Source organism: Sorex araneus, chromosome 4, assembly GCF_027595985.1.
Source record: "Sorex araneus isolate mSorAra2 chromosome 4, mSorAra2.pri, whole genome shotgun sequence".
NCBI classification, from domain to species: Eukaryota; Metazoa; Chordata; class Mammalia; order Eulipotyphla; family Soricidae; genus Sorex; species Sorex araneus.
The window spans coordinates 178,332,053-178,349,547 of NC_073305.1; the positions used below are offsets into that span (position 1 = coordinate 178,332,053).

General features: G+C 52.0%; 1 protein-coding gene across 2 annotated transcripts in view; it reads right to left on the reverse strand.

Annotated features, from left to right (window-relative positions):
* RMND1 (required for meiotic nuclear division 1 homolog) overlaps window positions 1-17,495 on the reverse strand; it is a 48,713-nt gene that overhangs the window by 11,987 nt on the left and 19,231 nt on the right. Inside the window, exons 6-10 of one of the 2 annotated variants that reach the window (XM_055134912.1) lie at window positions 13,900-14,000; window positions 12,971-13,077; window positions 12,484-12,548; window positions 11,594-11,670; window positions 9,194-9,314 (exon numbers count right to left, since the gene is read on the reverse strand). In XM_055134912.1, coding sequence (XP_054990887.1) covers window positions 9,194-9,314; window positions 11,594-11,670; window positions 12,484-12,548; window positions 12,971-13,077; window positions 13,900-14,000 — 471 coding nt within the window. The remainder of the gene's footprint in view (window positions 1-9,193; window positions 9,315-11,593; window positions 11,671-12,483; window positions 12,549-12,970; window positions 13,078-13,899; window positions 14,001-17,495) is intronic. The other variant, XM_055134913.1, reaches the window with a different exon arrangement.

Genomic DNA, 17,495 nt, shown 5'->3' on the forward strand with positions numbered 1-17,495 from the left:
AGCTTTGATATAAAAATTTAAGAAAAGCAATAAAGCGGCTGGAGTGATGATAGTACCCTGAATGGGGTGTTTGCTTTGCACGTAGCAGACTCAGGCTCAATCCCTGGCACCCAGTATGGTCCCCCAGCACCACCAGGAGTAACGTTATGCCTGACAGCTGGGATGGGGAAGGGACCACTAAGTGAATGATGCTTAGAGGGCTCGCTCAGGGTGGGAGATACTGAGAGTAGACTATGGACCGAACATGATGGCCACTTAGTCCCTGCATTGCAAACTATAACACCCAAAGGGAGAGAGAGTGAAAGGGAATGTGCCTGCCACAGAGGCGGGGGGAGGAATGGGGTGGGGATGGTGGGAGGGATACTGGGAACATTGGTGGTGGAGGATGGGCCCTGGTGGAGGGATGGGTACTCGATCATTGTACTACTGAAATGTAATCACGAAAGTCTGTAAGTCTGTAACTGTACCTCATGGTGATTCATTAAAAAAATAAAGGGGGCTGGAACGAGATAGTACAGCGGGTAGGGCATTTGCCTTGCACGCGGCCGACCTGAGTTCGATTCCCAGCATCCCATATGGTCGGTCCCCTGAGCACCGCCAAGGGTGATTCCTGAGGGCAGAGTCAGGAGTAACCCCTGTGCATTGCCAGGTGTGACCCATAAAGCAAAAAATAAATAAATAAATAAATAAATAAATAAATAAATAAATAAAATAAAATTTAAAAACTATACATAAAAAAGAATAATGCCTGAGTGCAGAGCCAGAAAAAACCTATGAGCCTCGCTGGGTGTGGACCAAAGCTCCACCCCGACCCTCCCAAAAAACCTCAATAATTTAAAACAATTTAAAAATTTTTTAAAAAACCCTGAGCAACAGACATGAGATGTAAGCAAACTGAAGGAAAGATTAATTCGGTGGACAATAGCCAGAGGAATAATTTCTGACTCCTAAGAATACCAGCCAGCCTGGCTGGAGCGATAGCACAGCGGGTAGGGCATTTGCCTTGCACGCAGCTGACCCGGGTTCACTTTCTCCATCCCTCTCAGAGAGCCCGGCAAGCTACTGAGAGTATCCCGCCCGCAAGGCAGAGCCTGGCAAGCTACCCGTGGCGTATTCGATATGCCAAAAACAGTAACAAGTCTCACAATCAAGACATTACTGGTGCCCGCTCGAGCAAATCGATGAACAACAGGATGACAGTGCTGACAGTGCAAGAATACCAGAGAGAGGAAAAAGAAAAGAGGAAGAAAAGTGGGAAAGATACTGGCTGAGAACTTTCCCTGCAGAGTCAGGGGACCCACCAAGGGCCAGGCAAAATAAACCCGAAAAACACCATGAAGACACACAAACGAAAATGGCCAGAACCCGGGAGAGCTGAGAGAGAGAGAGAGAGAGAGAGAGAGAGAGAGAGAGAGAGAGAGAGAGAGAGAGAGAGAGAGAGAGGGAGGGAGAGAGAGAGAGAGAGGGAGAGAGAGAGAGAGAGAGGATGACTATAGTGGCACAGTCGCAAGAAGGAAACGGCCCAAGTGCCAAGGAAACAGGAGATGCACCACCGACCTCTCACATGAAACCCTCCCGGGACAAAGGGAAGGGTGGCCCCAGCGATATAGCACAATAGGTAAGGCGTCTGCCTTGCATGCGGCCAACCCGGGTTCAATCCCTGTCTTCCCATGCGGTTCCCTTAAGCACAGGCAGGAATAATTCTTAGCGCAGAGACAGGAGCTACGTGGAGAAATAAAAAACCATCCAGGACAAATGAGAACTGAAGGCGTTCCCTGCACCCCAACTCCCCGGGAGAGGAGCTCTGCGTGGCCTCCTGGGAGATGCCAGCCCTGACCAGGGAAAGCTCAGAGGGGTGACACACACACTCTGCGTGCCGGATGAGGTCAGGCCTCATCTGCACCGCACAGATGCCTCCCGAAGGGGGACAGGCCTCAGAACACGAGCCCGCTAGCAGCCCTGAAGTATCACAGGAATGATCCCAGAGCAGCAGAACAAACAAAAATGGCCGATCTCTGTGTTCCAAGAGTTGCTTCGGCCACGGCTGTGTCCTGACCACTGGGAAAGCAACAAGGTCTTCTCGGCTGATGACTGTCATGTGGTGAACAGGCGAGAGAGACTGACTGGGCACAGTGGACTTCACCAGCAGGAGGGATGCAGCCATCGGGGAATCAATATTTTTGTCTCATGAGAGCAAAGAGAAATATTTCACCTATGTACGAATAAGGATAAATATAACTGTGACAGACGGGCATGCATATGTATGCGGGATTGTTAAATATGGTGCTAGAGTACGTATGAACAGCGCGCAGAGAATTTGAAATACAGCAGCCCTATTAGAACCCTCACACGAACAGCCATTTCTTTCTATGATATTTCTGTTGCTGTGCTCTTTTTTTTTTTTCCATTTTTTAAAACTCGTCTGGGTTTGATCCCTGGGGTGCCGGAGACTGGAGGAGGAAGACAGAGGATCTTGTTTCCGGGTCTCTTGAGCCTGGAGTCCAAGGTCGCAAAGTTCTGCTTTTCCTGGTTCTGTGGGACAGAACCTTCACTCATGTGTGAGGTTCCGCCCAAGTCTCCGGAAATCGGCCTGGAGCGTGGCGTGGCTGGGTAGTGGAGGTGGTGGAGGTATATGCTCTGTGCATATACATAAGAGCATTTTTCTCTCTCCCTCCCTTTGGGTGCTAGAGGTTGCAATACAGGTACTAAGTGGCCATCATGTTCGGTCCATAGTGTACTTTCAGCATCTCCCATCCTGAGCGAGCCCTCCAAGCATCATTTAATGGTGGTCCCTTCTCTATCCCAGCATTTTACTGACTGGATTCCACGGGACGTCAAAAGACTGCGTGGCCGCCCACCAACAAGATGGTCGGACTTCTTCGCCAAAACCCTAAATGAATGGTTTGAGGCTCTTCCTGTTCCTGGAGCGAGCAGATATCATTGGGCTACACTACTCGATGGGGACGAAAGATGTTACTGGTGCCCACTAGGGCAAATTGAAGATCAATGGGATGTCAAGTGATACAAGTGATTTAAAACTCAAGAGATCAGACTTAAGCTTTAGATAGAGCTCTAGAAAATCCAGCTGAATGTACTCAATGAAAGTTTGATTTTAACAGAAACATCACGGTTTCCTTTCGTTACTACTGTGAAAATACACTGGCATTACCAATTAAAAAAATAATAGGAAACATACGAATACCTATTAAGCAAAAACATACACAGTGAAATCCAAAACTGTATACTTAGGGGGAAAAATGCTGTGTATATGTTCATGTACAACAATCTACTGACGAATATCAAATTTTACAAGTGGGTGAAAAACTTGACCAAACATAAAAGTAGAGGGGCCGGAGAGATAGTCCAGTGGGTAGGGCACTTGCTTCGCACGTGGCTGACCTGAGTTGGGTCCCAGGCACCCCACAGTCCCTCAAGCCCCGGCAGGAATGATCGCCGAGTGCAGAGCCAGAGGCAGGAGGAAGACTGAGCATCAGCAGGTGTGATCCAAGGCCATCCCGCCGAAACAAAAAAGGGTGAAGCCAAGAGAAAAGTCTTCACAGCCCGATTCTAATGCTGCTGAGTCACCGCCTCCCAGGAGTTTCCTCAGAACCCCATTGGGGGAGTCAGATCCCTGAACCCGCCCCCGACGCTCTGAGTGACCAATCGCGTCCTCCGGGGTGTCATGTAATTTTCCTTTTCACTGTGAGTAGCAGAGTCTGAAGAACAGAATTCCCCACCCTAAATGAAATGAAGTGGATGGGGCAGAAGAAGCCAGGCACGGTCAGTGGATGGGCAGGGGAAGTGACTGTCCAGGTGCAGCCTTGCGAACAGACATCAGTAGGATGGGAACCCCACTATCGCAACACAAATAGGGGAAAAACAATTTTTAAGGCTAGAATATATATTCTAAAACTGAAAAAGATGGCATCATCATCATTACTATTTTTTCTGGTGCGCATACTCGGTTGACTTATGAACAGAGAGAGAAATGCTCTTATGTATATGCACAGAGCATATACCTCCACCACCTCCTTTTGTCTGAGGGGGGGGGACAGGCCATTTGAGAGCCTCTGTCTCATACTGCCACATTGAGTGAAGATTTCCACATGGACTTGGGAAGGGACAGCAGAATGCACCTGGGCCAGGGATGCAGAACGGGGTTAAGGTGCTCACTGTGCACACGGCCAATCCAGGTCCAGTCCCAGCACCCCAGATGAGCCCCGGAGCCCCCCAGGGGTGATCCCAGAGTGCAGAGGCAGGAGCAAGCCCTGGGCATAGCTGAGGGGTGGCGGGAGGGGGGCAGTTGCCGCCTTCTCCCTCCAGAAATTCATGTCAGCATGCAGAAATTCCTAAAAGCCCACCAGGATTTGTCTTTTGGAGCAATAGTTCAAGAGTCCCTTAAAGTGGCCACGTAGATGACATGTTCCTCGATGTTTGCTGGGACGGGACTGAGGTTACTAAAGATGTGTGTGGTGGCCGGGAGGAGCAGGGGTTAGTGAGTGGAGCCACAGCTGTGGGCGCCTCCCCTCCCGTAAAGCAGGCGGAGACCTGAGGGGCTTTGACCCTAGACGGACTTGGGCACTTGCTCCAGACTCGCATGTCCAGGGCCCCCGTGGGAGCAGCACTATGGAAAGTGCTTTTTTTCTTTTTTTTTTTTTGACTTTTTGGGTCATACCCAGCAATGCTCGAGGTTACTCCTGCCTCTGCACCCAGGAGTTGAGGAATTCATGCTGGTGGTGCTGGGGGAAACGACAGGGGATGCCGGGGATTGAACTGGGTCAGTTGTGCGCCAGGCAAATGCCCTAGGTCTGTATTATCTCTCCCTCCTAAGCACTTTCTAAGAGTGCCTGCAGGCCAAGGAGCTACATTTGTTACAGCGGGATTAGATACTTTGTTTCCGGGACATCTCCCTTTCCTTGCCAGCGCTCCTGTGACTTGGGGCCATCCGTCTCCAACCCCAGCAGCTGCCCGACCTCTCTTCCCGCCCACCTGCTCAGCTCAGGCCCTGGCAGTCCCGCGCTTGTCACCCAGCCCTCGCTTGGGGGCCTGTCTTGGGGGTTAGCTCTCCCCTGGGGGCTCGTCCCATCTTCCTGCTCAGCTCAGCTGTCTGAAGGCTAGATAGTGCAGCCCTGCCGCCGCCACAGGGCGTGCTGCTTCTCTAGGCGACCCTGGACATCCAGCCAGGCTGTGGGCAGGATCTACTCCTGGCCTCGTCCATCTGGGTGGTCGCCTGTGTTCCCATCTTTGCAGCAGAGGTGAGCTGGGCCCTGCCACCGCCCCGCTGCCGTTCCCAACAGTGCCCGCAGCCACCTCCACACACATTCTGAACTCTTGCCCTGCCACGCTCACAGGCCCCGGGAAGTAGGGGTGCGTGGCCGTGGGCTGGACCCGTCATTATTCTTCCTGCCACACTGAGGGTCTGGGAGAGGCACCTCTCATGGTGGGTCCTAGCTGGCCTCTAACCTTGCTTGCAGGTCTGCTGCCGCCATCAGATTGTACTGGCCTTTTTTTGTCTCCTCTGTGTGATGTGATGAGCCCTTGCTGAGTCCCCCAATCTTTCCAGCCCGGGAGGTCCCTCCCCTGCCCGCCCCTGCCCCCTGCAGGCCCTGTAGGGAAATGAACTTGCAAACCTGGGTTGGGTTCGATTTTTGTGGGGTTGTTGTTGGGGCCACACCTGGCAGTGCTCAGGACTGACTCCTGGCTCAGTGCTCAGGGACCCCTCCTGGAGGTTGTCTGAGCTGACACCTGGCTCTGTGCTCAGGGATCCCTCCAGACGGGGCTGGCCACTGAAGCAGGTGTGGGCCTCAGTGGGTGAGACGAGCGTCTTCCCCCAACTGTCTTCCCTCCGTCCCTCCCCCAGATCCTGTGCGGAGCAGAAGTGTGGGAATGGGAGTGTCTGCTGCACGTGGGCCCCGGGGACGGGGTGCCAAGGGGGAACCCCCAAAATAACATCATTCACTTGGCAGCTTATTTTTTTGGGAGGGAAGTCACACCCAGCAATTGGTGCTTGGGGGACCATATAGGATGCCGGGGATTGAACCCGGGTCGGCTGTGTGCAAGACAAAGGCCCCACCTGCTGTGCTGTTGCTCCGGCCCCCACTTGGCAGCTTCCAGACTCGTGAAGCAGGATAAAGTGGTGTGCGTTAGGGCGGGCCAAGCTGGGGCGTCATGGTGGCCTCCTTCGCAGGGCTTTGGGGGACGGAGCCGCCGGGCGGTGCCGGGCTGGTTGGCTGCATCACAGGGTTGGAAATACAAAACAAATCGTCTAGCATCGTCTTTTTGGCAGGTGTAGGATAACACAGTCTTAGGGAGTTTAGGTTTATTGGGTTACTCCCACCACAGTGCTCCCATTCCTCTATGTTTATTTGTAACTTCTTTCTTTGTGTTTTGTTGACTTGTAAATATTGTTTTTCTCTTCTCCTTGAGTCCTTTGCATAGTTTATTCAGAGCCATGTCCTTTTGTATGGGCACAGGAAGACAGTAGCAAATGCTATGCTTTTGTAACCTGGGAGTCATTTGACTCTACATGATATTTTCCTCCTGGGCATCTGTTCTCTCCACCTCAGCCTCAGCTGCCCTTACTTGCTAGATCCCCAAAAGCAGGGTCCCGATGAGGGACGGGACGGACCCAGGGCAAGGGGTGAGTTGTGTGCTACCCTGGCATCAAGATGGGCCTGGCCAAAGTGCCTAATGCTTAACTATAAGTTAGGAGCTTGGTCATGGACAAATGCTGTCATGATCCAGGAAGTAGTAACTAGATTTGGACCCTGCTGGGGTTAGTAATGATTAATCTGGCCTGAGTGCTGCAGTCTGAGTCTGTGGCAAGATGCTGCCAGGAGAGCTGCCTTGTAAGCCTCAATGTATCTCTTGCTATGTCCATACAAAAATAACTAGGATTAAGATGTTAGTGAGTTCTTGGACTAAGGAAAGGAGAAAAACCTTAAGAGGTATTTTGCTGCTGGCAGTCAGGAAGGGCTTTGGAATGCCTGGCCCTCAGGAAGGGCTTTCTTACATAGATTTTGCTACCCGACCTACCTGCCGTGTGTAGCCTAGAGGGCAAGGTGGAGAGAGAAGTAGGGGGAGAGACTAGTGAAGAGGGAGATTCCAGAGTGAGAAGAGATCCAGAGCAGGGAGAGAAGCGGAGAGTCAGGAGAGAATGGAATAAACGGCAACTGACCAATCAACTGGCTTGGCCCTCTTTTCCTCCTTGGTCTGCCCCATGGCCCAGGTTGCTCTGGCTGGGCGAGCGGCCCGGGACCACCCCCCAAATACCCAGGGGTGGCCGCCGGGGGCTCTCCCTGGTCTCCCCCTGCCAGATAGTTTCTCACAGGCAGGTTTGAGTGGTGGTGAGATTGGCGTCGAAATGTCGAATGTAACCAAAGTAGAGAGAGAGTATGGGGGAAATTGTCCGCCACTCAGGCAGGGGAAGGGTTGGAACAGGGGTTGGGGAGAAGGGAACAGAAGGGATTTGGGTGGTGGAAAATGTGCACTGGTGAAGGGATGGGTGTTCGATGATTATGTGACTGAAGCTCAAATATGAAAGCTTTGTAACGTATCTCACAGCGAATCAATAAAAAGTAGGGAAAAACAACAATAAAATAATATCACTGTATCACTGTTATCCCGTTGCTCATCGATTTGCTCGAGTGGGCACCAGTAATGTCTTCATTGTGAGACTTGCTGTTACTGTTTCTGGCATATTGAATACGCCACGGGTACCTTGCCAGGCTCTGCTGTGCAGGCGAGATACTCTCGGTAGCTTGCCGGGCTCTCCGAGAGGGGCAATAAAATAATAAAATAAAATTAACATTCTGAATTTAAAAAAAAAAAGTAATGTGGAGTTCATGCCCAATTCAATCAGCCTCATCGATGGCCGAATATGCAGCAGTACTCCTACACTATAAAGAAAAACAGGAGTAAGGACTCCGTCACGGGTCGGGAGGGAAACGAGTCCGACACAGGGGAAGGAAGGAGAGCGCGAGGGGGCAGGTCGGTGTGGGTGGCGCAGTGCCACGGTGTCCCCGCGAGAGACACGGGCAGAGCTGCATGCAGCGCCGCCCACCAGCGCGCCGGCTTCCGGCGCCCCCGCTCTCAGCGTCCACAGAGGGGGCCGGACCCGCTGCGCCCCGCACGGCCTCCGCTGGCCGCCCCTTCCTGCCGGCGCCCGGTCTCCCCAGTTTTCTGCTTGTAACCCGCTTGCACACGCACCCCCATCCCTTACAGCTCCTCTCCCGGGCTCCTGGGCGCGGCCAGCCGTCCTGAGAGAGTGGGGTCCAGCCAGCTCGGGGGCCAGCGGGGCCCAGCCGGCTGTCCAGTTCTAGAGGGGCCCCGCCACCCTCTGCTGGGTCCAGCTCCTCCTGAAACCCGTCTCCCCTCACCGGCAGCACGGCGGCTCTGTGGCCCAGGAACTCCTGCCCCGTGAGACCTTCTAAGAGCTCCCCGCAGCACCGGGGCCCCTGCAGACCCCCCATCTTCTCCAGTCCGCGCGGCGAACCCCAGGACGTCCTATGACACCTTAGGCGGGAAACTGGCCGATGGGACAGCAAAGCGGCACCCTGCGCTCTGCAGAGCAGTCAGACAGGCTCCAGCCCACCAGCCCCTATCACTTTAAAATCTTGGAGGCGACCAGAAGTGACACAGGGACCATGGCGAGGGGTTGGGGCTCTCTGGGGCGGTGGGGGGCGGGAACCACCACCATTCAGACCGTGAGCATGAATGCAACAGTCCCCGAGAATGACTTTTTTTTTTTTTTTTTTTTTGCTTTTCTGGTCACACCGGCAATGCACAGTGGTTCCTCCTGGCTCTGCACTCAGGAATGACTCCTGGCGGTGCTCGGGGGACCCTATTGGTTGCTGGGGATCGAACCTGGGTCGGCCGCGTGCAAGGCAAACACCCTACCCGCTGTATTATCGCTCCAGCCCCACGACCATAACATTTTTTTTTTTCTTTTTGGGTCACACCTGGCAATGCACAGGGGTCATTCCTGGCTCATGCACTCAGGAATTACCCCTGGCGGTGCTCAGGGGACCATATGGGATGCTGGAATTCGAACCCGGGTCGGGCACGTGCAAGGCAAACGCCCTACCTGCTGTGCTATCGCTCCAGCCCCGACCATAACATTTTTGAACAACTTCTCTTCACCCAAATCAGATGAATCACAGGCCACATCCCAGGGGAGGGAGGAGGCACGTACCTTCACCCTGCGGTTGATGCTAAGGAACTGGCAGGTTTTATCATAAAGTTCTTCCAGGTTTTCTCTGTCCCAGTAGAAATCAGGGGTGATCAGGAAGTCGGAGCTCAAGTTTATCCGGTGTCTGAAAGAAAGAAGCGGCGTGATGACTCCCCCCTTGTATCTTGTAACAGTCATGGCTGCTGTTAAATACATTTTACAGAACACGAGAGGGGCCAGAGAGATAGGACTGGGCGGGGGGGTGGGGGGGCGGGTGTAGGGCACTGGCCTTGCATGTGGCCAACCTGGGTTTGATCCTTGCCATCACATATGGTCCCCAAGCACCTCCAGGAGAAATTCCTGAGTGCAAGGCCAGGAGTAATCCCTGAGCACCACTGGGTGTGACCAAAAAGAGAAAAAAAAAAAAAAAAGACTGGGAGAGTCAGTACATGGGGCAAGGAACGTGCCTTGCATATGGCGGACCCCAGTTCTGTCCCCAGCACCAAGTATACTTCCCCACCATCACCAGGAGTGAAGCCTGAGCACAGAGTCAGGAGCAGCCCCTGAGCACTGTCAGGGGTGCCTCCTCCCCAAAACTGCTGGCTCTAGTAATCCTTCTGAGAAACACAAATCGGGGCCCAAGAGATAATCCAGTGGCAGGGTGCTCGCTTTGCACATGGACAACCTTGGTCTGATCCCCAGCGTCCCAGAGGGTCCCCCGAGAACTGCCGGATCTGACCCCTATATGCAGAGCCAGACGTAAGCTCTGAGCAGTGCCAGGGGTAGCACAAACATGTTCCCCCCATTCCACAAAAAGAGAGGGGGGGGGGAGAGAGAGAAACAAATCTGCAAAAGAATTTCCGAATTTGCAATCACATATCAATGCAATCTTTGGCATTTATATTACTTTTTGAAGCAGAAAAACACCAAATTTTCTATTCTTTTTCAATTCCTGTTTAGTTTTTGGGCCATACCCAGAAGTGGTCAGGAATCCCTTCTGGTGGGCTCAGGGGACTATGTGGGGTCCCGGGGATTGAACCTGGGTCAGTCACAGCCAGGCAAGTGCCCTACCCACTGTACTACCTCTTTTTCAGCCCATTTTTCAATCTTTAAGCTTCTGTTTTATTAAAATGTTGATATTGGAGGCAGAGAGACAGAGTCCAGCGGGTATAGCAGCACTTGCCTTGCACGCGGCCGACCTGGGCTCAATCCCCAGCGCTATATATGGTGCTCCGAGTCCTGTCAGGACCGATCCCCGAGCACAGAACCAAGAGTCAGCCTTGAACACCATCAGGTATGACCCCCTCCAAAAAAAAAATTCTTTATACTAAATGGGCACATATGTATTTTTTGCAGTGCCAGGGACTGAACACAGGGTCTCCAACTTGTACCCAGCTCCACACGCGATGCCTTTTTACGAGCAGCCGGAGCAGAGAGCACCTGTCCGGGCCACCGTGCAGGGGCCACTGGGCTGTACCGCACTTGCTGAGGACAGGGATGGAACCCAGGGCCTCAGTCCGGCAGCATCTCCTACCCCGAGCCTCCTCCGAAGGACCCACGCTCACACGCGCCCTTTAAACCTACACGCTGTAATGCCCCTAAGGAGAGCGAGAGTGTGAGAGTATGGGGGCGACTGTCTGCCACAGAGCGACTGTGGGGGGAGGGGGGAGGGGGATATGGGTGGTGGAGAATGTGCACTGGTGGAGGGGTAGGTGTTTGATCATCGTATGACTGAAACCCAAACATGAAAGCGTTGTAACTGTATTTTACGGTGATTCGATAAAACACACAACAAAACAAAACAAAAACCTACATGGTGTCAAGATGCAAATGACAGAAGAAAACGGACCGAGATCTGACCTCTCCAGATAGGAATGTGGCAGAGCACACGTTTTACTTATATAAAATTCTGGGTTTGATACTTGCCCCCCACCCCCCCAAATTAAAAATCACCCTAATTCTTTCTCTCTCCTCCATCCCTTCGCCCACCCTAAGGCCTCACACATGCAAGACTGTGCTAGACCACTGAGCCACATCCCCGGCCCTTGGTTTCGAGTCTTACCCCACCTTTCCTTTTCTGCCTCACCCTCAGGTTCCTAATACCCAGTTCCTGGAGAAGTCCCATGACCTGAATCCTACAGTGTATCTTTCCACCTTTCTAGGACACCTGCACTCTTATGGGGGGCGTACATGGAAACTACACACATCAGAATTCCTTGGAGTCTAATTCCTGAACTAGCTGAGCACTCCTAATAGGTAACAATGTGCTTGGTTTATGAGAGAAGCAAAGCTAGCTGCAGGCCCTACAAAAGCACTAATCCTTGCTTATTATTATTATTACTATTATTAATACAGAGTTACAGGAAAGCTTTCCTGAGATTACTATTAAATAGATAAAATTTCATAGGGGGGGGGAATAGTTACCTCAGGGCAAAGAGTTCACCGATTTTCTGCATAACTTCTTCGTGAGACAGTTTTACTTTCTTCCCAGCCTTTAAAGACTATTTTGGGGGGAGGGGAGGAAACACACAGAGACATAAACATACAAATCTTTAGTAATCCGGGGCCCAAGAGATAGTAGAATGGGTAGGGCTCTTGCCTTGCACGCGGCCCACCTGGGTCGGACCTCTGGCACCACATACGGTCCCCCTGAGCGCCGCTAGGAGTGCAGAGCCAGGGGGAGTCAGGCCTTAGCACAGCTGGGTGTGGCCCCCAACCCAACAACCCTCTGCACTAACAGGACGGAAAGGTGTACCCGGGACTCCCATAACCGCCAGCCCGAGCCCACGGCCTGATCCCCGGGCACGGGGCTGGGAGTAGCCCCCAGCACTGCCAGATACCACCCCCCCCCAATAGAAACTAAGAAGACAAAAGCAAACAGTCCATTAGAATGAGACTCGGGGAGACCCTACAATTCTTCTCCAGAACTGTCCGTTCCTGTACCTCCCACTCGCCTTTCCTAGGATCCGTGTCCCAGATCCTCGCCCAAAAGGAAGGCCCCTGCCTGCCCTGCCCGCTGGACCGCCACGGCAGCTGTCTCGAGCGCTCGAGCAGGGCCTGGCCGGGTGGGGACGAGGCTGGCGGGGTGGGCCCCGCTGGGCAGTGCTCGGGGCTCACTCCTGGCTTCACACTCAGGAGCTGCTCCTGGCGAGTCCGGGGGCACCTGTGGGCTGCTGGGGACTGGACCTGAGTCGCCTGCTGGCCCATCTCTCTAGTCCCCGTGAGAACCGAGTCCGTTCCCGTGCTGAGGAACCTCTCTTCTCCCAGGCGGAGGCGAGCCCGCGGAAAGAAGGGAAAAAGCTGGTGTCCTTTACCTCGGGGATGGACTGGATGGATTCCACGAACTTGTCCAGCGACGCCTCCCAGATGGCCAGTTTCACTGGGGCGGGAGCAGGGACAATATCACCCGGGGCGCAGGCCGCTTCCCCACCTTCCCGGGAGCTGGGCCTGGCCGCGCCGGCGGGCGGGGGGGCATCTCTGGTCTCTACAGGGGACCCCGAGTGTAGATCAAGGAGGACCAAGCTCGAGAGGAGGTTCCTGCCGTCGGCTGTCCCGAGAGCAGCACACGGGGCCGGAAAGAACGGCTCGGGGCTTGCTCGGGTGGCACAGAGGGTCCCCTCCCACCCCTCAAGAGAGAAAAGGGGAGCCCGGGTGTGTGTTCCAAGGGGGCGCTGCATCTGAGCAGGGGGGAAGGATGGAGAGGCCCCCCCGCCCTTGCCCGCTCGGGAAAAACACTCAGCAGAAGCCAGGACAGGACAGACCCCCCCGCCCGGCAGGTCCCGGTGGGCTCAGGCGACGTACCCGAGAGGCAGAGGGCGTTGGAGAAAGCGAACTTCTCCAGAATGGCCTCGTCCAGGTCCAGCTCGGCGTTCAGCCGGATCTCACCGCGCTGCAGCTTGGACTGGCCCCTAGGGAAGGGACATCATCTGGAGACACAGTCCACGCCCGGGCAGCCGCCCTGCACGCAGCAGGCCTGGGATGGGCCCAGTGCTGCAGGGTCTGCTGAGGACAGCGGGGGCGGGAGCACCGGGCAGCTGAGTGTGGCCCAAACATTACTCCCTAAAAAAATACCCTAACAACAGAAAAGCAAAACGAAAGAGTCACCTTATCATCTTTCCAGAGGTCACTCTGGCAATTTTTTTTTTTTTTTTGCTTTTTGGGTCATACCTGGCGATGCTCAGGGGTTACTCCTGGCTCTGCACTCAGGAATCACTCCTGGCGGTGCTCAGGGGACCATATGGGATGCTGGGAATCAAACCAGGTCGACCGTGTGCAAGGCAAACGCCCTACCCTCTGTGCTATCGCTCCAGCCCCCCACTCTGGCAATTTTTATCACGAATCCTACAAGCGTTCTTCTATCCCCCGTGGAATATCTGAATTCCACTTGTGGGCAATGAGCCACGGGAAACGCTCCAAGATGCAAACACAGAGCAGATGCAAACACGGACGCTCAGAGCACGCTCCGGGACGGGCCTGTGCGCCTGCCCGGCTCTCAACAAGCGTCTGAAAGGCCCGATGTTCAGACTCTCACAGAACTGGGAGAGAAGGGGTGGAAAGACGCCTCGGACCCCAGAGGGAACGGTCTGCAGGTGCAGGGCCTGTGTCTGACCCCTGCCACCAGAAGGTCCCCGAGCACCATCGACTGTGGGGAGCAAGGGAGGGAAAGGGAAAGGAAGGGAGGGAGGAGGGGGCGGGAGACCTTTGCGTACATTGGCTAGGAGGCTGCTTACTCTGTTTTTGTGTAGTTAAGCTCTTCATTTTCCCAGTGGACCAATGCAATCTCATAGGGCTGGATCTCGTGCTTCTCTAGAACTCGCATCACGTGCTTCATCTATGAGAGAGAGAGACAGAGAGACAGAGACAGACAGACAGGCAGAGGAGAGAGAGAGAGAAGAGAGAGACAGAGACAGAGGAGAGAGGAGAGGAGAGGGGAGGGAGAGAGAGAGAGAAAGAGAGAGAGAGGGAGAGAGAGAGAGAGAGAGAGGGAGGGAGGGAGGATGTTCAACACCAGGACCGACTTCCTCTGAACTGCACGACTCTTCGAGCCCCAGAGGGTTTCTTTACATTTGGTGGCATTTTTTGAATATTTAAAAAAAATATTTTTTAACTGAATCTCTGTGAGATATATAGTTGCAAAGTTCATGACTGAGTTTCAGTCATACAATGTTCTAAATTTCAAGATTTAAAATTTCTAAAATTCAGACTCATAAATAAATCTTGGAGACAGCAACATGCTGCAGAGATTCCTCTGGACCCTGTACCAAGTTGTCCCATTGGGACACCTGGCGGGGTGGGGTGGGTAAGTCGCTCTGCCCACCCCAACAGAGCCCCAGAAACCAAAAGCTTCCAGAACCCAATCAACGCCATGCTCATGGCCAATCTGCACAGACTCGGGACGAGCCTCATCATGAGAATGAATCTGCTGAAAAACTCAGGTATGTGAGTTTTGTGACTGAAATCTCCAGGATCTCACAGTCGGGAATGGGCGACCTTCCCCCATCTCCCTGTTCTTCCTGCAGCCTGGCGGTCACGCCCATGAACTGCATCTGGCACCATATAAGCTCATTAACGGCCCTGATCCAGAAACTCACAAATAAATCTTGGAAGAGAAAGAGAGCAACACGCCATAGAGTTGCCTCTGCACCCCAAAGGCACCATCCAGTTAAAAATTTAACTCTAGCTCCATCCCCTGACATCTCATACTCAGCCCCACTGAGCCAAGAGTAGCACACCAGACTTGATGGGGTGTAATGTAGAAGGCAATCTGTTTCTATTGAAAAAAACATATATATTAGCACACAAGGCTCAACCTTTAACAACATGTTAGTGATCTCCTGTAGAAGGGCTTAATGGCTCCAGGGTGAGATACAACAATCTTCATACACTTTTTCCTCTAAGGAAATTTTTGGGATCATTTTTAATGGATTATTCATAACAAGCAATACAAAATAACTTATTTAGTTCTTGCTTTTGGGGCAGATCTGGGTGGTAGTAGGAAAATTTCTAATCATGGTGGTGGGATGGTGTAATGGTGTCGGGATTGGTGTCAGAATATTGAAAGTAATAAATTATTGTGAACAACTTTAAAAAAGATAAAAAGTAATGATTTAAAAAAATATTTCTAAAATTCTTAAAAAATTGACTTTCCTTAAAGGCAATTCATCGTGATATTAAGCTCATGGGAGGGCTGGAGGTTAAGGAGTTGCTTTGCACACGGGCTCCCAGGTTCAAATCCTGATTATCACTGCCAGGTGTGACCAACACAAACAAGATCAACAAAAGATCCCAACTTATCAGGATGATATACGTGTGTGTGTGTGTGTGTGTGTGTGTGTGTGTAGGGCTCCATGCCTGGTGGAGCTCAGGGGTTACTCCTGGTGTGTGTGTGTGTGTGTGTGTGTGTGTGTGTGTGTGTGTGTGTGTGTGTGTGTGTGTAGGGCTCCATGCCTGGTGGAACTCAGGGGTTACTTCTGGCTCTAAGCTTGGGAATGGGCCTTGGCAGTGCTTGGGATAGTGATTCAAACTGGGGTTGGATGGGACCAGAGAATACAGTGGGCGGGGCACTTGCCTCACCTGTGGCTGCCACACACTCAATTGCCAGCACCCCATATGGTCCCCAGGGCTTAATTCCTGAGCTTATAGCCAGGAGTAACCCCTGAGCACATCCAGGAGTAGCCCAAACACTTGGAAAAAAAAAAAAAACTAAACAACTGGGGTCTGTGGGACAAGGCAATCACCCTGCTCTTTTACTAAATCTCTGACCTTGTGTTTCTGTTTTGTAAATTGGTTTGGGGGCCACACCCAGCTGTGTTCAGGGATCAGAGAATCACAAGTGGTACTGTATTCTTTTTGTTTTTGGGTCATACCCAGCAGCTCCCAGGACTTACTCCAGGCTGGGCACTCAAGTGGTACTGCTACTGTAACATTATAGTTTATATTCTTGACACCTTTTCAAAAAGAGTGCAAGGGGCCAGAGCAGTAGTGCAGCGGGTACAAAGGGCATTTGCCTTGCACCAAGCTGATTCAGGTTCAATCCTAGGCATCGCATTTGGTGCCCTGAGCACTGCCAAGAGTAATTCCTGAGTGCAGAGCCAGGAGTAACACCCGAGCATGGCTGTGAGTGACTCCAATTCCCCTGCCCCTCCCCACAAAAAAGCCCAAATAACAAGGTATGAGGTATCCTTGCAAAAATTAGGGGCTGGAGCAGCCAAAAACCTCCAGAACTCAATCTCCACCATGCTCACGGCTGCTCTCCATACGCCTGGACAAGCCTCACCCACGAGGGAAGCTAATCCTGGACATCTCATACCTTACACCACTAATGTACCAAGTGTAGCACACCACATTTGATGGGGTTTAAGGTAGAAGGCAACCAATCTTAGAGGGAAATATATTTATACAAATATACACATGGACTGGAGCACTAGCACAGCGGGTAAGACGTTTGCCTTGTATGCAGCTGACCTGGGTTCGATTCTTCCATCCCTCTCGGAGAGCCTGGCAAGCTACTGAGAGTATTTAGCCCACATGGCAGAGCATGGCAAGCTCCCTGTGTTGTATTCGATATGCCAGAAACAGTAACAAGTCTCACAATGGAGACGTTACTGGTGCCCACTTGAGCAAACTGATGAACAGCGGGACGACAGTGCTACAGTGCTACATATATATGTGTGTGTGTGTGTGTATGTGTGTGTAATATATAATATGTGTGTATATATATATACATATATATAAGGTTCAACCTTTAACAACATGTTACTAATCTCTTATAGAAGGGCTTAAGGCTCTCCTTGGTGAAATACAACAATTTTCACACACTTTCCTCTAAGAAACCACTTTTGTCTCATTTTTAGTGGGTTATTCATAATAAGCAATATGAAATAAATTATTTCAGTTCTGCTCTGTGGGCAGGGCTTAAGGTTCAGGATGGAAATATGGTGTGGGAAGGTGTAATGGTGGTGGAATTGGTTTTCAAATATTAAATGTAATCAAATATGGTGAACAACTTTATAAAAATAAAATTAAAAAAAAAAGTAGCACAGCGGGTTATATGCACATGCCTTGCACACGGACTACCCAGATTCTATCCCTGGCATCCCATATGGTCCCCTGAACCCCACCAGGAATGATTCCTGAGTACAGAGCTAGGAATAAGCCCTGAGCACCACCTGGTGGAACCCAAAAAAGAAACAAAAAACAATAACAACAACAACAACAAGGGCTGTGTTAAACAAATTCTGGTAAGAGAAATGATGTCCTAGGAGTGATCAAGTTTTAGAAAATTTGATTAATTAAAAAAAAAACTGGCCAAATTCCAGCGAACTGT